A 22738-nucleotide genomic window follows, 5' to 3' on the forward strand; every position below is an offset into this window, starting at 1 on the left:
GTAACGGGCTCAAAAGAACATCTAATTATTGAACGAATAGCGTGAGTCTTCAGAGTCAGTTGACTCCAAAGTCCAGGTTCTCAGACAAGGCCGATGCAAAATAAAATCAAACCATTGCTGTGCTCTGACCAAGTCTCAAGAAGTGAGTCTTACATCAGAGGTCGGTAAGTTGATGGAGAAGATACTGAGAGGCAGGATTTATGAAGGCATCATATGATTAGGAATATTCAGCATGGCTTTGTGAAAGGCAGGTCATGCCTTACGAGCCTGGTTGAATTTTTTGAGGATGTGACTGCACACAGTGATGAAGGCAGAGCCGTAGATGTAGTGTATATGGATTTCAGCAAGGCATTCGATAAGGAACACAATGCAAGGCACATTGAGAAAGTAAGGAGGCATGGGATCCAAGGGGAAGTTGCTTTGTGGATCCAGAACTGGATCCCACAACCCACAGAAGGCGAAGAGTGGTTATAGAGTTGGTATATTCTACATGGAGGCTGGTGAACAGTGGTGTGCCCCAGAGATCTGTACTGGGACCCCTACTCTTTGTGATTTTTATAAATGACCTGGATGAGGAAGTGGAGGGATGGGTTAGTGAATCTGCTGATGACATAAAGGTTGGGGGTGTTGTGGATAGTGTGGAGCGCGGTCAGAGATAACGGCGAGACATTGATAGGATGCAAATCTGAGCAGAGAAGTGGCAAGAAAGTGTGATGTGGTTCATTTTGGTAGTTCAAATACGATGGTAGAATGTAGCATTAATGATAAGACTCTTGGCAGTGTGGAGGATCAGAGGTCTGAATCCATAGGACACTCAAAGATGCTACACAGTCTGACGTTGTGGTTAAGAAGGCATACGGTGCCTTGGTATTCATTAATCGTAGAATTGAGCTTCGGAGCTGAGAAGTATTGTTGCAGTTATATAAGTTCCTGGACAGACCCCACTTGGAGTATTGTGCTCAGTTCTGGTCGTCTCACTACAGGAAGGATATGGAAACCATAGAAATGGTTCAGATGAGATTTACAAGGATGTTGCTTGGATTGGGAAGCATGCCTTATGAGAATAGGTTGAGTGAACTTGGCCTTTTCTACTTGGAGCGACAGAGAATGAGAGGTGACCTGATAGAGGTGTATAAGATGATGAGAGGCATTGATCGTGTGGATAGTCAGAGGCTTTTTCCCAGGAGTGAAATGGCTGCCACAAGCAGACACAGGTTTAAGGTGCTGGGGAGTAGGTACAGAGGAGATGTCAGTGGCAAGTTGTTTATTCAGAGAGTGGTGAGTGCGTGGAATGGGCTGCTGGCAACGGTGGTGGAGGCGGATAAGATAGGGTCTTTTCAGAGACTTTCAGATAGGTACATGGAGCTTAGAAAAACAGAGGGCTATGGGTATGCCCAGTAACTTCTAAGGTAGGGACATGTTCAGCACTACTTTGTGGGCCGAAGGGTCTGTATTGTGCTGGAGGTTTTCTACGTTTCTATTAACTTAATTTGGATTAAAATGTTGACTTTGACAATATTTTTCCATAACGTTCTGTTTTCATGAAGAGGTTCAGTGATCCAGATACAACGTTATTTCACCCCAAATTATAAAAGATTATATACACAAGATTATACAAAATACAAACATTAACTATTTATAAGACCGAAGAGTCAAATTAAAATGTGAATATTACTGTATGTAAGACATTCAATTCCCGTGGGTGTGGGGAGGGGGGTCACTATTCCCGGAAATGCCCCTCTGTACCCACTCTGTTACAATGCTCGCAATTTCTCATGGGCTCCACTGATTGACAGCTCTCTCTGCCCCGCCTCCCGGGCATGTGGTCACCGTCACGTGATACCGCGAGTGTGCCGATCTGTGACGAGCTGACGTCATTCATGTCCCACCTTCACCGACGTCGTTTCCAGGGGAACGGTCCGGGGTGGGCGGTTAGTCCGGGATGGTGGGCACGGGGTTGTAGTAAAGTAGAGTCGGTCTCTACTTTGGGTTTCGGCTCCACTGTGGGAATCGGCCTCTCCTCTTCCTGCCCACGGAACAGTGAGTGTCTGTCAGCGCCTCACCGCACCGGCTCTCTGCCTCAGGTACAATATTTCAACCATATTTGCACAGTTACGTGGATAGGAAAGGTTGAGAGGGACACGGGCCTAATGCAGGCGGATGGGACGAGTTCAGGTCGACAACTTGGTCGGCGTGGATGAGTTTTACCGAAGGGACAGTTTCAGTTCTGTATAAATCACTGACTCTATTCTGGGCGGTTCAACCAGGGCAGGATGTTACCCCTCAGATCCCCTTTAAATCTGTCTTTTGCAGTTCTGTACAATTCTAATGAGAGGCAATTTTTGGCTGATAAGGCAAGTAGAACACACAACCCTGTCTACCTGTGATGCCACATACAGGGAACTGTGTAACAATATTAGAGACACATGCACAGGTACTTCAGTGCACAAGGCCTGGACGGATATGAAACTAATGCAGGAAAGTGGGATTATTGTTGCTGTGCGTGATGGGGAGCATGAATGTGATGGGCCAGATGGTCTGTTTCTATCCTGGACAACCCTGACCACAGCAGTCCTCCACTGCAGTGGGGTTTGTTACCTTCATTCTCAGCTGTGAGCTTGTTCCACTGAACCCCTTATCCTCTGAGAAGATATTTGCACCCTTCCATTGTGACCAAGCTGTCTGCCATCTCTCCTGCTATTAACCAGTGTTCTTCACCAAATTCCCATTTAAAAGTACTGTTACTGGTGCCTGTGGAATGGGTGCATTTTGGTAGCCTTTTGAGGTGTTTGATTCACTATTAACCCTAATGCATTAATACCTTTCTCCAACAAAAATCCATTGTCCTGGGTTCTGAGTGTTTTAGGTAAGTCCATCCTGAAGTTCTGTGTTCCAGGTTCCCACTGAACTTTCACAGTCAGTGGTTTCTGCGTGTCTATACTGACCATCGAAAATCTGTCTCCACTAACTCAGCACTTGGTCTGTCTCCTACCCTAGTGATTCAAATGTTCAGCCAGATGTTCCTTAAATACCAGCCTGCACCCCCCCCCCCCCCCCCCCCCCCAGGAAGTGTGTTCCAGATTGTAACCAACTTCATTCTGCCAGCTGGTCCACATCCCACATCAAGATTTGCTAGCCGCCTTTACTGGCCATCATACCCCTAATCTTGGTGTCATCTGCAAACTTGCTGATCGAGTTTACCACATTCTCATCCAGATTGTTTATACAGATGGAAAATAACAATGGACCCAGCACTGGGAAGTTAAACAAGGGCAGGATGAACATAGTAATGACAGGTTCCAGGGAAGTGTTCATCAACAGAAACTTTGTGTGTTTTTGCCTCCACCACCACCTCTGGCAGCTCATTTGGGATACCAGCTATTCTCTGTGTCAAATATTTACCTTTCAGATCCCCTTTAAACCACCCCCCTGTCACCTTACAAATATAGCTTTAGACAGCCACACCACGGGAAACAGTCTCTGTCTCTCTGACCTTTATATGCCTCACATAATTTTATCCACCTCCATCAACTCACCCTTCAGATTCCCTTTCAACCTCCACCCTGTCACGTCTTAGTTTCTGTCTGATTTCTCCAAATTCACTGCACAGGACACAACCCTCGTATCCCTACGTTGCTATTACTAACATGCACCATCCACCACGATGTCCGGCTGCTCAACCTTCCCTTTGAAATGTCCTGCAGCTGCTCCGAGACCATCGGACCATAAGACACAGGAGCAGAATTAGGCCATTTGGCCCATCCCGTCTGCTGCACCATTCTGCCAGGAATAAGAGATCATGGCAGATCTGTTAACCCTCTCAAACACTCTTATCCCGCCCCCCCACAATCGAGAACCTCCACATTCAATATACCCAGTGAATTGGCCACATCCGTCTGTGGGGATGAATTCAGAGTCAGAACCAGAATCAGGTTTATTACCACCGGCAGGTGTCAGGAAATTTGTTAATTTAGCAGCAGCAGTTCAATGCAGGACATGATAATATAGAAAGATGGTTGCTGCTGGAATAGATTGTGCTTGGGGTGACTCGGGTCCACAATGATCCCTCGGGCCCTTTTCTCACACCTGTCTTTGTAAATGTCCTGAATGATGGGAAGTTCACAACTACAGATGCGCTGGGCTGTCCGCAACACACTCTGCAGAGTCCTGCGATTGAGGGAAGTACAGTTCCCATACAAGGCAGTGATTCAGCCAGTCGGGATGCTCCCAGTTGTGCCCCTGTAGAAAGTTCTTAGGATTTGGGGGCCCATAGCAAACTTACTCAGTCGTCTGCGGTGAACGAGATGCTGTTGTGCCTTTTCCACCACTCAGCAGGTACGTACAGACCACGTGAGATCCTCGGGTATGTTGATGTCGAGGAATTTAAAGCTGTTTACCCTCTGAACCGCAGATCGACTGATGTCAATAGGGGTTAGCCCATCTCCATGAATCTACACAATCTGTGTGGATTATCACTAATCCGCATAGATTGTGGTCTCCCGGTTAGGAAGTCGAGGATACATTTGCAGAGGGACCAGGTTCCATAGCTTATTGATCAGGACTGTGGAAATGACGGTGTTAAATGCTGATCTCTTGTCACTGAACAACATCCTGACATAGGCTACACAGATTCACTACCTTTTTCCAAGGAATTTGCTCCTTACCTTTGTTACGACCACCGACCACTGACTCGACTGGCAAGTTTATCTTTAGGAAATCCTGCACATCTGAGACGAACCTGACCCCAGTAGCCAGAAGACAACACACCATCGTGTCATCTCTGTTGCTGCCACAGAATCTCCTGCACATCCCCTGTACTGTGAGTCTGCTGTCATCACTGCTCTGCTTGACCTTTCCTCCCGCGGAGCATCGGTCTGGGGTCTGCTGACGGGCTGCTGTCTCTGGTTTGTCATCCTCCCAGGGGTATACATGACAATCCGTAACATGGCAATAAGATTATCCACCTTATTTTTTATACCCTGTGCATTGAGGTATAACACTTCAAGTATTGGATTTGCTACCCTTATTGATTCTGCATCCCTCTGCTGGCTGCAGTTATGTCCTATCATCTGCTCGCTCTTCCTGACAGTGTGACTGCATGCTATCTTTTCTTTCTTTACCAACTGTACTATCCTAAGTACTTTCATGCCAGTTCTCACGCCCCTGCCAAATCAGTTTATACCCTCCCCAAGAGCTCTAACAAACCAGCAGTATGCACACAAGAAAATAAATCCCAGGGTTGTGTATGATGAGAGAAATGTATTTTGATAATGCATTTACTTTCAGCTTTGAACTTTGTAGTAGAGAGCCGGGTGTTGTACTGGTCTGTGTCCTCACTGGCCAGTGCTGTGCTCTGGCAGCTCAGTGTGCTTGGAATACAGTGTCAGTGTTTTTACAGAAGTGTGTCCTTATTACACAATTGATCTTGTCCACCCTGGAGCTTGGAAGATTGACTGGAGACCAGAATGATTTTTTCAGACTGTTATTGGTCACAGGATCATTCTGGGATGGTCTGGACTATCTGACCCATCCAGTTTATACCAACTCCTGCTACAACATTTCCACAGTCCAATTCCCCACTCTGTCCCCACAGCTCTGCAGGTTATTTCCCCTGAAGGACCTGTCTAATTCCTCTTTGAACACTGGTTGTTCCCGCCACCACTCTGGTGAGTCCCATATTTCCCAAGGCAAAGTCAAGAATGTCTCCATCCATGGTGGACCATCTACCTACTGTTTCAGGAAACCTTTCTGGACACACTTAACAAATAATGTCCCATCCAAGTCTCAGGTGGTAAGGGAGTCCCAGTCACTCTGGGGAGATTATTCACTCAGCAAAGCTACTCTGTTGTTTTTACATCAGCCCATAACCTGCCGACAAATTTGTTCCTCTCTCTTACTGGCTATTTGGAGCCCTACAGTACAATCCCATCACAGTGATTGCACTCTTCTTATTCCTGAGTTCTACCCGCATTGTCTCACTGGATGAACTTGAATTTGTGACATTCTGCCTGATCAGCAGTACAGCTCCCCAAGCCTCATTCACCTCCCTCTGGACTGTCTGAATCTGAATCCTGGAATGTTTAGCTACCAGTCCTGCCCTTCTCTGTAATGGCTGAATCACTGTGCCATGTACTAATCCAGGCTCTAAGTATGTCTGCGTTAACTGTTCCACACCCGGCACTGATACAAACACACTTCAGCCCCTCGGTGCCACTGTGCTCATTAACTGGGCCTAACTATGCAGTGGTGTACTGGGCTAATGGCATCAACACGGGTTGAAGTCATTCTGACCCTCGGCTCTGTAATGAGTCAATCTATAGCCGGGGAAGTGACGACACCCCTCATGTTAGACTGTTTGCGGTAACTTTTTATTCTTTCTCTTATTTCTAATAGAAACATTAAAAATAGGTGCAGGAGTAGGCCATTCGGCCCTTCAAGCCTGTACCGCCATTCAGTATGATCATGGCTGATCATCCAACTCAGAACCCTGTACCTGCTTTCTCTCCATACCCCCGATCCCTTTAGCCACAAGGGCCATATCTAACTTCCTCTTAAATATAGCCAATGAACCGGCCTCAACTGTTTCCTGCGGCAGAGAATTCCACAGATTCACCACTCTCTGTGTGAAGAAGTTTCTCCTCATCTCGGTCCTAAAAGGCTTCCCCTTTATCCTTAAACTGTGACCCCTCGTTCTGGACTTCCCCAACATCGGAAACAATCTTCCTGCATCTAGCCTGTCAAATCCCTTTAGAATTTTATACGTTTCAATAAGATCTCCCCTCAATCTTCTAAATTCCAGTGAGTATAAGCCTAGTCGATCCAGTCTTTCTTCATATGAAAGTCCTGCCATCCCAGGAATCAATCTGGTGAACCTTCTCTGTACTCCCCCTATGGCAAGAATGATATTCTAGGTGCAGTCTCACCAAGGCCTTGTACAACTGCTGTAGAACCTCCCTGCTCCTGTACTCAAATCCTTTTGCTATGAATGCCAACATACCATTTGCCTTTTTCACCGCCTGCTGTACCTGCATGCCCACCTTCAATGACTGGTGTACAATGACACCCAGGTCTCGTTGCATTTCCCCTTTTCCTAATCGGCCACTGTTCAGATAATAATCTTTTTTCCTGTTCTTGCAACCAAAGTGGATAACCTCACATTTATCCACATTAAATTGCATCTGCCATGAATTTGCCCACTCAACTAACCTATCCAAGTCACCCTGCATCCTCTTAGCATCCTCCTCACAGTTAACACCGCCGCCCAGCTTTCCTCCCACTGTCCAAAGACAAATCGGTTAGTTGGTTAATTGGTCATTGCAAATTGCCACAGGAATAGACTAGGGTTAAATTGGAGGCTGCTAAGTGGTGATGCTCGAAGGCCTGTTCCGTGCTTTATCTCTAAATAAAATATTCCTATAAACACTAAAACCTATTTTGTAAATTTTGTCCATTGCAGGTAAAGACCTTCCTACCACTGAGCATATCTACACAAAATGCTATTGCAGGAAAGCAGCATTCATCAGGAACCCCCAACACGCAGGACAGGCTCTCCTCTCATTGCTGCCATCAAGGAGTTGGTCAGAGAGCCTCAGGGACCACACCACCAGGTTCAGGAAAAGTTATCATCAGCCCCCTGAGCCAAAAGGGATAACTTCACTTGCCCCATCACTGAGTTCTTCCCACAATCTGTGGACTCACCTTCAAGGACTCCATCCCATGCTCTCAATATTTATTGTTTGTTTATTTATTTTTCTTTCTTTTTGTATTTACAGAGCTTGTTGTCTTTTGCACAACAGTTGTTTGTCTGTCCTGTTGGGTGCAGTCTTTTAATGATTCTATTGTTTTTTTTAGTTTTTACTGTGAATGTCCTTGGGGTTGTATATGGTGACATATGCATTGATAATAAACTTATCTTGAACTTTGAAAATACACCAACTTTGAGCATCATTGATTATTGACAAAATATCATAAAATCCCTTTGAGGAAGTAATTTTAAGAAACTTTGATATTCTGATATTTTATCTGGAAATTATATACAAGATGTAATACAGCACACAGAAACTTGCTATTCAGCCCAATCAGGCTGGAATTTATGCCTCACAAACCTTCTCAACTTTTCTCCATTTAATTATCATTTCTAGCTCTCTCTCTTTCAAATACTTAAGAGTTTCAAAGGACTTCAAAGACTTGCATACATTATTGTGATTGCCACATCACAAAAAAATAAGTAATGCTGGTTCAGAGATCTAGATATATAGATAGTTTTAAAGGCTTTATTTAGGATATTTCCTGATCCTTCCCCACTCAAAAGTAGGCAGAACAAGTCTATCATCAGTACTTTTTGATTAAAAACTCATGATCCTTTTCCGATTGCTCCATTAAAGACCAAAAATTGTGTTAAGTTTCTTTCAGATCCATTTTTAAAAATTAAATGTAAATTTGAGGCCTATCTGGTATTTGTTTATCTGTGCACTTGTAGTGTGACTGAGACACTGTAATTTGTCTATTTGGACCTACTTTCTGTGTTGATCCACATCCGTCAACTCAACTACTGACCTTTCACTCTTCCCATCTCCTCTCCTGAAAGAGAGCCCAATGATCCATGTAACAAAAATCCTCCGTCCTGCACCAGCTTGTGAGCCACACATATAACTGTACCACCTTTTTCTTTCTTCCCTCGCTAGCAGGTGACACTGGGATTACCCCCCTCCTCACCACAGAGTTTCTACTTAATTTTTTCCCCAACTCCCTAAGTTCTGTTTGCAGGACTTTGCCTCTTTTGTTAGAACCAATATGGACACGACCTCTGGCTGCTCACCCTGCCCTTTCAGAATGGCCTGTACTTGTTCAGTTACATCCTTGGCCCTGGTACCAGGGAGGTAATGCACCATCCTGCAGTCTCTCTCCTTGCCACAGATACACCTGTCTGTGACCCCGGCTAAAGACTCCCCCGTCACTGAGGCTCACCGAGAACGCAGAACAGTACAGCACAGGAACAGGCCCTTCTTCCCATGATGTCTGTGCTGAATATGATGCCAAATGAAACTAAATCTCTTCAGCCTGCGTATAATTCATGTGCTTCAATCCTCTGAATATTCATGGCTTATCTAAAACCCTGTTAAATGTCATTATCATATCTACTTCTACCACTCCCTATGGCAGCCCAAACCCGGCCCTCACCACTCTCTGTACGGAAACAGAAATCTAACCTGCCCTGACATCCCACTTTAAATTCTCACCCTGGCATTTTAAAACTGTGCCTTCTCATATTTGATATTTCTAACCTGAGGAAGTGATTCTGACTGTCTACCTTGTCTGCACCTCTCATAGTTTTATAAACTTCTGTCAGGTCTCCCCTCAGATTCCTTCACTCCAGGGAAAACAGTCCCAATCAGTCTGATCTTTCCTGTAAATCAAGCCCGCAGTCCAGGTAACATTCCTGTGAATTGTTTCTGCATCTTTCCAGCTTAGTCACAACCTTCCTCTCATGGTGACCAGAACTGCACAGGGTGCTCCTGGTGTGGTTTAATTATTGATTTGTAGAACTGTAATGTGATGTCCCAATTCCTCTCAATGCCTTTGCCGATGAAGGTAAGCATGTCGTGCACCTTCTTCACAACCTTGTCTGCCTGTGTTGGCACATTCAGGGAACTATTTACCTGTGCCTCAGGTTTATCTTTTCATCAACACTCCTCACCACCCTGCCATTAACTGGGTATGTCCTGACTTGTTTTAACTTCCCAAAATCCATCATTGTGCATTTGTCTGACACTGTAGATAGATACTTTATTCATCCCCATGGGGAAATTCAACATTTTTTCCAATGTCCCATACACTTGTTGTAGCAAAAACTCATTACATACAATACTTAACTCAGTAATAATATGATATGCATCTAAATCACTAACTCAAAAAGCATTAATAATAGCTTTAAAAAAATGTTCTTAAGTCCTGGCAGTTGAATTGTAAAGCCTAATGGCATTGGGGAGTATTGACCTCTTCATCCTGTCTGAGGAGCATTGCATCGACAGTAACCTGTCGCTGAAACTGCTTCTCTGTCTCTGGATGGTGCTATGTAGAGGATGTTCAGGGTTTTCCATAATTGACCGTAGCCTACTCAGCGCCCTTCGCTCAGCTACCGATGTTAAACTCTCCAGTACTTTGCCCACGACAGAGCCCGCCTTCCTTATCAGCTTATTAAGACGTGAGGCGTCCTTCTTCTTAATGCTTCCTCCCCAACACGCCACCACAAAGAAGAGGGCGCTCTCAACAACTGACCTATAGAACATCTTCAGCATCTCACTGCAGACATTGAATGACGCCAACCTTCTAAGGAAGTACAGTCGACTCTGTGCCTTCCTGCACAAGGCATCTGTGTTGGCAGTCCAGTCTAGCTTCTCGTCCAACTGTACTCCCAGATACTTGTAGGTCTTAACCTGCTCCACACATTCTCCATTAATGATCACTGGCTCCATATGAGGCCTAGATCTCCTAAAGTCCACCACCATCTCCTTGGTCTTGTAACAACACTTCTCTGTTTCTCTGCACTAATGCCCTAGCAATAAATGTCAATGAACCATTCACTTCTAAACTTTGGTCATATATGGTCTTATGAACCCCTCACTACACCTGTCTCTATTTTGTTGTGCAGGCAACACTCTCTGCCCCTCCTCCAGGTCATTAATATCAATAGTAAATAATGGAGGGTCCAGAACAGTTTGCTCGGACACTCCAGTAGTTATGTCATCCCAGCCTGAAACAGACCTGTTATTCTGTCTCAGTATGATAACCAGTCTTCAGTCAATATTAACACACTTCCTTCCCAGTACTGAGATCTGGTCTTGTGCACGAGCCTTTCATGTGGGACCTTGGCAAATGGCTCCTGAAAATCCAAAATCACAACTTCTCCAACTTCCCCTGTAAAGTCTCAAATCTCTGGTATGTTTGTCAAACATGACTTAACATTCAGTAACCCAGGTAACAGGGACAAAAACCAGGTTCCAGATGGACAAGGTGGTGAAGAGGCTTTTGGAACACTGACCTTCAGTCAGGGCACCGAATATAGAAGCTGGGATGAAATGGTGCAGTTGTACAACACGTTGGTTTGGCCGCATTTCATAAATAGTGTTTAGTTTTAGTGATCATGCAGTATGACAGACACCATTGAGCTGGAAAGAGTGCAGAGGTGATTTACGGGCATGTTACTGGATCTCGAAGGACTGATTTGTGGAAAGCATTTTGGATAATTTTCCTTGGAAATTTGGAGAATGAGTGGCGATATTGCAGAGGTATATAAAATAATAAGCAGTCTGGGTTGAGTCAAAGATAACAATATTTTTGCCAGGGTTGGGGAATCAAGAACTGGAGGGCATTGGTTTGAGATGAGATTTAATATGAACCTGAAGGGCAACTTTTCCACACACAGGCTGGTCAGTGTATGGAGTGAGCTGCCGGGGGGAGTGGTTGAGACAGGTATGTTTAAAAAAAGTACTTGAACAGGTAGATGGGAAGGAAAAGTTTTGAAGGATATGGGCTAAAGAGGAGGATAGCCTTGTTCTTAATGTGGTGGTGAGGGGGTTACAGACCACAAGCTCAGATGGGAACTTTGGTCAGCGTGGACCATTTGAGCTGACGGGCTCGTTTCTGTGCTGTGTGAATCTGACTGTAAACCCTGTTGACTTAGTACAATCACATTAAACTTTTCTAAATGACTTGTTATTTCTTCACAGATTATTGACTCCAGTACCTGAAGTGAAGTTAACTGGACTACAGTCACCTGGATTTTATCTTCCACCCTTCTTCAACAATGGTTTTCAACTCCACTGCGACCTTTCTGTAACAGTGAGTTTTGACGGACTTCAATGTCTCTACTTTCTCTCCAGACTTCCTGTGAAACCCTCCAGTGCAGGTCGTTGGGACCTGGAAATGTTTGCTTTTAGTCCCATTAGTTTCTCCCTCCTGATGGTGATTGTTACACATTATGGCACAATGTTGAAATGTCACTGTTAGATATCTCTGGGAAGTTTGCTGTGTCCCCACTGTGAACACTAATTAAAATTATTGAGTTAACCTATCTGCTTTTTCCTTGTTAATTTTAGCTTTTGTCTCATCACTGGTTCCTGGAAAAATCCTGATCCTCTTTTCTACTGCCAACCCTGGCCTCTTTTTATGCTCTTTGATTTAATATTTCCCTTGAACTCCATTGACCACAGAATATTCTTTGCTCCCTGTGATCCCTCTGTAGAATCGGGATCAATGTCTGCTGACTGTTATGAACAGTCTCCTTAAACATCGCCACTGCTCATTGCTGACCTGTCCCTGAGCATATTTACCCCATCTGCCCCAGACAACTCCACTGTCACGTCTCTGTAATTGCCTTTATTTAGGTTGAGGACACTGGTTCTGGACCCTGGTGTTCACCCTCAATCTGTGGTCTGGAGTTCTCCCACATTGTGATCACTTCTTCAGGGATCCTTCACCACAAGATCTCTCTGCATTCCCACCTCATTACACAGATTACATATGAGATGTCCTGTTCCTGCTGTACTGTCTCTGACCACTCCACAAATTCCTCTTCCACTGTACCAGTTTGATCAGCTTAATCAACACACAGACTGACGCAAACACGCACAAAATACTGCAGGAACTCAGCAAAGAGTCGACATTTCGGGCTGAGAACCTTCATCAGAATTAGAAAGAAAGGGACAAAAGCCAGAATAAGGTGCTGGGGAGGGGGAGGAGGACAAGTGAGTGGGGGAGGGGGTGGTTTGTGGAGGGATGATGATGAGAGGACCTGGGTGACAGACAGGAAAGGCAAAGAGATGAAGAGAAAGGAATCCAGTAGGAGAGAACGTTGGACCATGGCATGACACGAAGGAGGTGGAGAACCAGAGAGAGTTGATGGGCAAGTCATGACGGTGCGTGAGGAGAGGTAAAGTGGGTAAATGGCACCAGAATGGGGGAAAAGTCAGAAGATAAATTGTAGTTCGGTGAATGTGTGGAAACAGAGGGCAGTGATTTCTGAAATTTGGAGAAATCAATATCAGAATATGAGATGTTGCTCGTCCAACCTGTAGTTGGCCTCATCGTAGCAGGAGAGGAGGCCATGGACAGACATGTTAGTGATGGCCCTCTGCTGGGTCAGGGTCGACCATGAATATTGTACTCTCGCTGTGAAAGTCAATTTGCAAGCCAGGGTAGTACGATACGTAAAGCAAGCTGTTGCCCATGCAGGGGCTCCTGCTCTCCACGCAGCTGATGAATCCAGATCAACGACAGAGACCGGTGGGGTCAGGCACCAACGGTGTCACAGGATTGCCAGTCTGCATTGAATATCGGACTGATAGGGAATCCAGCTCTGGATTGTTCCTCGAGGTTTACTCCCGAAGCCTTCCCCATGAATGGGTCGAGCCACAAGCCAGTAGAGGTTTCAGATCAGAATTCTCCTTCCACTAGATGAGCTGCCAACCGTGGGTGAAAGCCCCATCTGCCCATAGCAGTTAGTTATATGATGCCAGTAAACCCATTTAGACCCTCCCCGTCACTAGAAAGAGTTTGTCAGGCTTCATAGCTAAGCCATATGTAAAAGCCAGGAGCTGGACTTGGTTGACAGAGGCAATTTGAAGCAGCAATTAATAGGAAGTGACATCTTGTCCCCATTACCACCCCACCACTGGTTAAGACACCTGTAAGGCACCAATATGTCAGTATGTGAATGGGAAATGGAACTAGAATGCATTGCCACTGGCAGATTGTGGTTGTTGCAGCTCACAGAGCAAAGATACTCGATGTACTGGTACCCCAATCTGCTTCCGATTAAATCTCTCATGACAATCACAGCTCCATTCTCATCTCTCTTTGATATTTCCCCTTTTGTGCTTTATCCCATCGGGAGGAACACCTGAGGATACCGAGACCACTCCTCCCCGTGTCTTCTTTCCCTCCCCTTTCACCATCACTGTCCCTACATGTATGGTACCTATGAAAAGTATTCATGCTGCTTTAAAGTTGTCATGTTTTATTGTTTTACAACATTGAATGATAGTGGATTGAATTTGGCATTTGTTTCACTGATCAAGAGAAAAAGGCTTTTGTGTCAAAGTGAAAACATCTCCACAAAGTGCTTTAAATTAATTACAGATATAAAACACAAAATAATTGACTGTATAAATATTCACCCCCAAATCATCACTGGTACAGCCAAGTAGTTTTAGGAATTACATTATCAGTTAAGTGGAGGTCTCTGTGTGAGTCAAGGTGTTTCAATTGATTGTAGTAAAAATACACGACTGTTGGTAGTCAGTATTCTGGGAGAAACTACACCATAAAAACAAATTAACACTCTGAGCAGCTCTGCAAAAAGGTAATTGAAAAACACAATTCATGAGATGGATACAGGAAAATGTTCAAGTCACTGAATATCCCTTGGAGTACAGTTAAGTCACTCATCCTGAAATGGAAAGAATATGGCAGAGCTGTAAATCTGCCAGAAACAGGCCATCCTCAAAAGCTGAGTGACTGTGCAAGAAGGGGACGAGTGAGGGAGGCCACCAAGAGACATGCTAACTCTAGAGAAATCACAATCTTCAGTGGCTGAGATGGGAGAGACTGTGTAAACAACAACTGTTGCCCAGATGCATCACCTGTCAGAGCTTTATGGGAGAGTGGCAAAGAGAAAGCCATTGTTGAAAAAAGCTCTCATGAAATCTCACCTGGGGTTTGCCAGAAGACTCTGAAGTCAACTGGAAGAAGGTTCTATAGTCTGATGAAACAAAATTGACCATTTTGGCCATCAGATTAAACACTAAGCTTGGCGCAAGACAAACACCGCACAGCATCAGAAACACACCATCCCAGCATGGTGGAGGCTGCATTATGCTGTGGGGCTGTTTCACTGCAGCAGGCCCTGAAAGGCTCATAAAAGTAGAGGGTAAAATGAATGCAGCCTAATACAGTGAAATCTTGGAGGAAAACCTAATTCAGTCTGCAAGTGAACTGTGACTTAGGAGAAAATTCATTTTCCAGCAGGAGAATGACCACAAGTATAAAACCAAAACTACACAGGAATGACTTAAAACCAAAGTTAATGTCCTGGAGTGGCCAAGTCAGAGTCCAGACCTCAATCCAATTGAGAATTTGTAACTGGACTTGAAAGGATCTGTTCACTCATGAACCGCATGCAATCTGCCAGAGCTTCAGCAGTTTTGTAAAGAAGAATGGGGAAAATTTTCAGTGTTAAGATGTGCAAAGCGGATAGAGACCTATCCATACAGAGCCAACGGTAATTACTGACAAAGTTGCATCAACTTGACTTGAAGGAGGTGAATACCAATGCAATTAAATTATTTTGTGTTTTATATTTGCAATTAATTAGATCACTTTGGAAAGATCTGTTTTTCACTTTGATACCAGAGAGTCCATTCTGCTGATCAGTGTGTGAAAATAAAGCCAAATTAAATCCACTGTGAATAAACGTTGCAGAACAATAAACATGAAAACCGCCAAAGGAGACTGAATACTTTTGATGGCACTGTATCCACCCCTTCACCAGCACGTTATGAACAAATCCACCCTGCTCCTTTCCATTTTGCCGATTCCATGTGGAACATTGGACATGTAGGAATGTCAAATTCCCAGTCCAAGTCTCTGTAACCATGTCCCTGCAATAGCTGGTAGATCAAACATATTCGTCAGTACACAATATGGAACAGATGGCAACCTGCCCTTCAGTCCACAATATCTGCACCAATCATAACAATGTTGAGACTTTATAAAGTACTGGTGAGGTCATACTGGAGTATTGTGAGCATTTGTGGGCCCTTTATCTTAGGAAGGATGAGCTGAAACTGGATGTGTTTCAAAGGAGATTCTCAAAATTGACTCCAGGATGAAACAGCTTGGCATATGAAGAGCGTTTGATTGCTCTGGGCCTGTATTCACTGGAATTCGGGTCAATGAGGGCTGACCTAATTGAAACCTATCGAATGGTGAAAGGCCTTGATAAAGTGGATGTGCGGAGGATGGGAGTGTCTGAGACCAGAGGTCACAGCCTCAGAATAGAGCACCATCCTCGTAGAATGTGGAGATGAGGAATTTCTTTAGCCAGAGAGTGGGGAATCTGTGGAATTTGTTGCCTCGGGCAGCTATGGAGCCAAGACTTTATGTATATTTTAGGCAGAGGTTGGTAGATTCTTGATTGGTCAGATCATGAAGGGTTGTGGGGAGAAGGCAGGAGATTGGGGCTTTGAGGGAAAATGGATTAGCCATGATGAAATGATGGAGCATATTTGATGGGCCTAATGGCCTAATTCTGATCCTATATCTCAGAGTCTGTATCACCTCCTCAGAAACCTCAATCAGCTTTATCAAGTGTGATCTGCCTGCACAAAGCCATGCTGATTGTCCCTAAGCAGGCCGTGCCTTTCCAAATGAGCATAAACCCTGTACCTCAATATCCTCCCCTGTAGCTTCTCCACCACTGAAATGAGGCTGCCTTGCCGATAGATCCCTAGATTCTTGTTATTTCCTTTCTTGATCAAAGCTGCAACATTTGCTACACTCCAGTACTGAGGGAACTCATATGTTGCAATTGAGGACACAGACAGACAGACATACTTTATTAATCCCGAGGGAAACTGGGTTTTGTTACAGTCGCACCAACCAGGAATAGTGTAGAAATATAGCTATATAAACCATAAATAAATAATAATAAGTAAATTATGCCAAGTGGAAATAAGTCCAGGACCAGCGTATTGGCTCAGGGTGTCTGACACTCCGAGGGAGGAGTTGTAAAGTTTGATGAACACAGGCAGGAATGACTTCCTATGATGCTCAGTGTTGCATCTCGGTGGAATGAGTCTCTGGCTGAATGTACTCCTGTGCCTAACCAGTACATTATGCATTGGATGGGAGACATTGTCCAAGATGGCATGCAACTTGGACAGCATCTTCTTTTCATACACCACCTTCAGAGAGTCCAGTTCCACCCCCACAACATCACTGGCCTTACGAATGAGTTTGTTGATTCTGTTGGTGTCTGCTACCCTCAGCCTGCTGTCCCAGCACACAACAGCAAACATGATAGCACTGGCCACCACAGACTCGTGGAACAGCCTCAGCATCGTCTGGCAGATGTTAAAGGACCTCAGTCTCCTCAAGAAATAGAGACGGCTCTGACCCTTCTTGTAGACAGCCTCACTGTTCTTTGACCAGTCCAGTTTATTGTCAATTCGTATCCCCAGGTATTTGTAATCCTCCACCATGTCCACACTGACCCCTTGGATGGAAACAGGGGTCACCAGTGCCTTAGCCCTCTTCACGTCTACCACCAGCTCCTTAGTCTTTTTAACATTAAGCTGCAGATGATTCTGCTCGCACCATTTGACAAAGTTTCCCACCATAGCCCTGTACTCCGTCTCATCTCCCTTGCTGATGCATCTAACTATGGCAGAGTCATCAGAAAACTTCTGAAGATGGCAAGACTTTGTGCAGTAGTTGAAGTCCGAGGTGTAGATGGTGAAGAGAAAGGGAGACAGGACAGTCCCCTGTGGAGCCCCAGTGCTGCTGACCACTCTGTCTGACACAGTGTTGCAAGCTCACGTACTGTGGTCTGCCAGTCAGGTAATCAATAATCTATGACACCAGGGAAGCATCACTGTCAGCTTCTCACCCAGCAGAGCAGGGCGGATGGTGTTGAACGCACTGGAGAAGTCAAAAAACATGACCCTCACAGTGGTCGCCGGCTTGTCCAGGCGGGTGTAGACACAGTTGAGCAGGTAGACGATGGCATCCTCAACTCCTAGTCGAGGCTGGTAGGCCAACTGGACGGGGTCTAAGTGTGGCCTAACCATAGGCCAGAGCTGCCCTAGAACAAGTCTCTCCAGGGTCTTCATGATTTGGGAGGTCAATGCCACCGGTCTGTAGTCATTGGAGCCACTGGGGTACGTCTTCAGTACAGGGACGAGGCAGGACATCTTCTATAGCACAGGAACCCTCTGGAGACTCAGGCTCAGGTTGAAGACATGGTGAAGTACTCCACATAGCAGGGGGGCACAGGCTTTGAGCACCGTGGGCTGACAACATCCGGGCCTGCAGCCGTGCTTGGGTGGAGACGTTTCAGCTGTCTTCTCACCTGTTCAGCTGTGAAGCCCACCGTGGTGGTTTCAGGTGGGGGAGGGGTGTAGTCCTGAGAGCAGGGTGGGGGGCTGTGAGGAGGGGTAGGAGGGGAGAGTGGAGTATGTGTTGGTTGGGGACCAACAACAGATGAATCATGTGGGGGATGGGCAGGGGCCACAGTGTCAGATCTGTTGAAGAACAGGTTAAGTTTGTCGTCCCTGGCCACACTGCCTTCTGCTCCTCTGTTGCTAGTTTGCCGGAACCCAGTGATGGTCCTCATCCCACTCCAGACCTCTCTCATGTTGTTCTGCTGGAGCTTCCACTCAAGCGTCCTGACGAAGGGTCTCGGTCCGAAACGTCGACAGTGATTCTTCCTGTAGATGCTGCCTGGCCTGCTGTATTCCACCAGCATTTTGTGTGTGTTTGAATTTCCAGCATCTGCAGATTTCCTCGTGCTTCCTCCTACACCTGTCTTTAGCCTCCCTGATCTTGGCTTTCAGGTCCCTCTGTATTGTCCTCAACTCCTCCCTATTTCCATCCCTAAATGCACTCTTTTTAGCGTTCAGGTTGTCCTTAATGTCCTTTGTTACCCATGACTTGTTATTTGAATAACGAAGGACAGTTCTTGCCGGAACATTGCAGTCCACACAGAAGCTGATGTAACCAGTGATGCACTCTGTGAGCCCATCAATGCCCTCTCCATGAAAAATGTCACCTGATCTTAACAGCGTATTTAGTGACGTCGTTGAAGTTATCAATCACATCAAAGAAAAAGCCCTTAACTCACATCTGTTTGAGCAGCTTTGTGAAGAAATGGATGCAGAACACAAATGCCTTCTCTTTCACACTGAAGTCAGGTGGCTATCAAGATGGAGAGCCCTGGCCAAAGTTTTTGAGTTAAGAGAGCAGCTACAGAGATTTCTTTCAGGAAAAACGTCACCACTGGCAGCACACTTGACGAGGAGTGGATAGCAAAACTCGCTTATCTGTGTGACATCTTCAACCTGCTCAATGAACTCAATTTGTCACTTCAGGGGAGAATGACAACTATCCATGTCAGCGCGGGAAGATCAACTCCTCGAGCTTGCAAATGACGATGGGCTGAAAAATATGTTTGACATAACATCTCTGCCGGCATTCTGGATCAAAGTCAAGGCTGAATATCCTGAGATAGCCATGAAAGCACTGAAAACGTTGCTTCCGTTTCCAACATCATATCTCTGTGAAGCGGGGTTTTTTGCAACGAATGCAACAAAAACTAAATTGCGGAATAGACTGGATATAAGGAGCAAACACGAGGAAATCTGCAGATGCTGGAGATTCAAACACACACAAAATGCTGGTAGAACACAGCAGGCCAGGCAGCATCTATAGGAAGAAGCACTGTTGACGTTTCGGGCCCAGACCCTTCGTCAGGACATAAGGAACTCCTTTTGAGTATTGCTGTCTCCCATCACCCCCCGATGAGACCGCCTTATTGCAGGGAAACAAGCCCAGGGCTCTTACTGATTCACCAATATTGGTGTGTTGCAATGATTTTATATGTTCATACGAGGAAAATATGCGCGGTGTGTTTAATATCCAAATGTTACTTAACATGTTATGATGCTATTGACTTATAAGTGCCCTATAATTGACTTATCACTATATGCATGGGAGGAAAATATGCACTGTGTGTTTAATATTAAATTCTTTAGATAAACCCTTTTAGAAACGAAATTGTGTATTAATTAGCCACTTATAAGTGACTTATAGTTTCACCTGTATTCTGGTATATATTAACAAACCTCCCCCCGCCAGCCGGTCCGCAAGAATATTGTCGATATTAAATGGGTCCGCGGTGCAAAAAAAGTTGGGAACCCCGACATAGATCCTTGTCAAATCCCTAGCAATCTGCTCACTTGCTTCTTTCACTATTGTAGGATATATGTGTTCAGTTCTTGCAGTCTTATCCATCTTATTGCTTTTCAGACGTCCCAGCACATCCTCCTCAATCTCAACTCGTGTCTGCACATTTGCATGTCTCACTCTGTTTTCATTGACATTCAATTCCTTCTCCTCAGTAAATATTGACACAACGGACTCATTTAGTACCTCAGCCACTGCATCTAACTTCAACCACATCATTCCTCCTTTAATCTTGAGTGGACCTTTCCAGTCTCTGGTTATCCCTGTTTAACTAATATAAATCAAAAGGCCTTGGGATTATCTTTGATCCCACTCCACAAGGACAGTTTGAGGCCCCATTTGGCCTTTCCTATCACCAGCTTTAGCATTTCCCCGCTATCTTTATATTCCAAAGATACCCAGTCTGATTTTAGCTGCTTAAACCTTCCATATCCTTCTGACTAAATTCAGGATCTCTCCATTCATCCAAAGTTCCCTTACCTTACCATCCTTGTCCTTACTCCTTCCAGGAACATGCTGATCCTGAACTCAGATCTGCTGGTCTTTAAACAACTCCCACATGTCAGATGTGGACTTGTCTGACAGTGGCTGCTGCCAATCAATGCCCCTTGGCTTCTGTCTTACTCATAACTAATGAACAAAATAAATTGTGATCGTCAGCTGGCCTGGCTCGTTTCCCTGAACTAATTCCCGTCTGTTCTCGCCTCTGCTGGGGCTCTGTACATAATGTTTCAAACACTCCTCGGAATCGCTGAAGAAATCTTGAGCACCTAAGCATTGATCAAGATGCAGTCAATTCTAGGGAAGATAAAGTCCCCCACTATGACAGTTCCGTTCTGCACCTCCCCATAAACATAAACCTCTGGGTTCCTCCACCTCCTGGTGGTTATTGGGGGCCAATACTATAATCCAATCCGTGTGACTGTAGATTGCCTCTGTAAGTGAGCCCTCCAGTTTGCTGTGACATTATTGAATTATTTATGGTTTTATATTGCTATATTTCTACACTATTCTTGGTTGCTGCGACTGTAACGAAACTCAATTTCCCCCGGGATCAATAAAGTATGTCTTTCTGTCGGTCTAGAGTGGATGTTTCCTATAGTGGGGGAGTCTAGGATCAGAGGACACAGATAGAGTGGATGTGGAGAAGATGATTCCTATAGTGGGGGAGTCTAGGATCAGAGGACACAGATAGAGTGGATGTGGAGGGGATGATTCCTATAGTGGGGAAGTCTAGGATCAGAGGACACAGATGGAGCTGGAGCGCTTTGTGTCGGATAAACCGTTGGAAATTGGCGGGTGTGGTAAAGTGAAGGCGGAGCTGGACGATGAGAGGCCGCTCTCGGCTCTGTCCGTGACTCTGACTCTGTCTCCTCCCCTCCCCGCCTCTGTCTCTCTGCGCGTTTCTCGGGCAGGTCGGGGCGTTGTGTATAAAAGGAGACAGCAGCAGTCGGTTTGTCACTGAGCAGCGACCTGAGTGAAGCAGCATCATGTCTGGCAGAGGGAAAGGAGGCAAAGGACTGGGCAAAGGCGGAGCCAAGCGGCACCGTAAAGTGCTCCGTGATAACATCCAGGGCATCACCAAACCGGCCATCCGCCGTCTGGCTCGCCGTGGCGGCGTCAAGCGGATCTCGGGTCTGATCTACGAGGAGACCCGCGGGGTGCTGAAGGTTTTCCTGGAGAATGTGATCCGGGATGCGGTCACCTACACTGAACACGCCAAGCGCAAGACGGTCACTGCCATGGATGTGGTGTACGCTCTGAAACGCCAGGGCCGCACTCTCTATGGCTTCGGCGGCTGAAAACCCCCCCACTTCCTCCCGAGAACACAAAGGCTCTTTTAAGAGCCACCCACCGCCTCACAGAGGGAGCCGTGTCCACAACCCTTTAATTATTTTTATCGATATATTTGGCTGAGTTACTTTTGAAGCAGATTAATCCGTTCCGCTTGAAATATCCTGCGATTCTGCCTTTTCAGTCGGTGATTACGGCAGAAGCTCTGAATGCATTAAGATCGATCATCATCCCCTCGTCCGTCTCGGATAGAAATCAGTTCCCTCATTCAGAGAAACGATTCTGTACTCATCCATTCAAATCTTAACTGAGGGAATTATATATTTAATGAAACTGAAATTGTAGAATCCGTGATACAATTAATGGTAAATAATATAAAAAAGTAATCAAGCACCGTTGCTGGGTGCTCTGAAATTGGCGGGCGATTTGAAATTAATCCTGCGCCAATCACACTGTATTCTGATTGGATGAAGTCCGACAGCCAGTAACTTAGTAGAAATCCTTCACTGTGTACGTGGTGTGTGAGGGAGTTTTCTTTCCCCTCTCTGGAGCTGTGTTTCGGATAAACCGTTGGAAATTGCCGGGTGTAGTAAAGTGAAGACGGAGCTGGAAGATGTGAGGCCGGTCTCTGCCCTGTCTGTCACTCTGACTCTGTCCCCTCACCTCCCCACCTCTGTCTCTCTGACTCTGTCCCCTCACCTCCCCACCTCTGTCTCTCTGACTCTGTCCCCTCACCTCCCCGCCTCTGTCTCTCTGCGCGTTTCTCGGGCAGGAGTAGTGGCAGAGGATTGGAGGATGGGTTATGTTATCCAGTCACGTAGGAAAAGATCGAAGGAAAACCAAACACAAGACATTGTTCAGATTCTGGAGGGTCTCGGCCTGAAACGTCGGCTGTTTACTGTTTCTCACAGATGCTGCCTGG

General features: G+C 45.5%; 1 protein-coding gene across 2 annotated transcripts; it reads left to right on the forward strand.

Moving 5' to 3' along the window:
- Window positions 1-1915: 1915 nt before the first annotated feature.
- On the forward strand, window positions 1916-21824 carry LOC140717528 (histone H4). Of its 2 annotated transcripts, XM_073031103.1 has the most exons (3): window positions 1916-2084; window positions 11730-11841; window positions 21438-21824. In XM_073031103.1, the coding sequence occupies exon 3, from the start codon at window positions 21513-21515 to the stop codon at window positions 21822-21824; it is 312 nt and encodes a 103-aa protein (XP_072887204.1). In that variant the 5' UTR covers window positions 1916-2084; window positions 11730-11841; window positions 21438-21512. The 2 variants fall into 2 exon arrangements, 1 of the variants encoding a protein (XP_072887204.1); XR_012096569.1 differs by lacking the exons at window positions 11730-11841; window positions 21438-21824 and adding an exon at window positions 7457-7929.
- The last annotated feature ends 914 nt before the right edge of the window (window positions 21825-22738 follow it).

The sequence above is a fragment of the Hemitrygon akajei genome, chromosome 28 (assembly GCF_048418815.1).
Source record: "Hemitrygon akajei chromosome 28, sHemAka1.3, whole genome shotgun sequence".
Classification (NCBI taxonomy): Eukaryota; Metazoa; Chordata; class Chondrichthyes; order Myliobatiformes; family Dasyatidae; genus Hemitrygon; species Hemitrygon akajei.

Coding starts and splice junctions, on each gene's coding strand:
- LOC140717528 (XM_073031103.1), top strand. CDS start 21,513: ATGTCTGGCAGAGGGAAAGGAGGCAAAGGACTGGGCAAAGGCGGAGCC.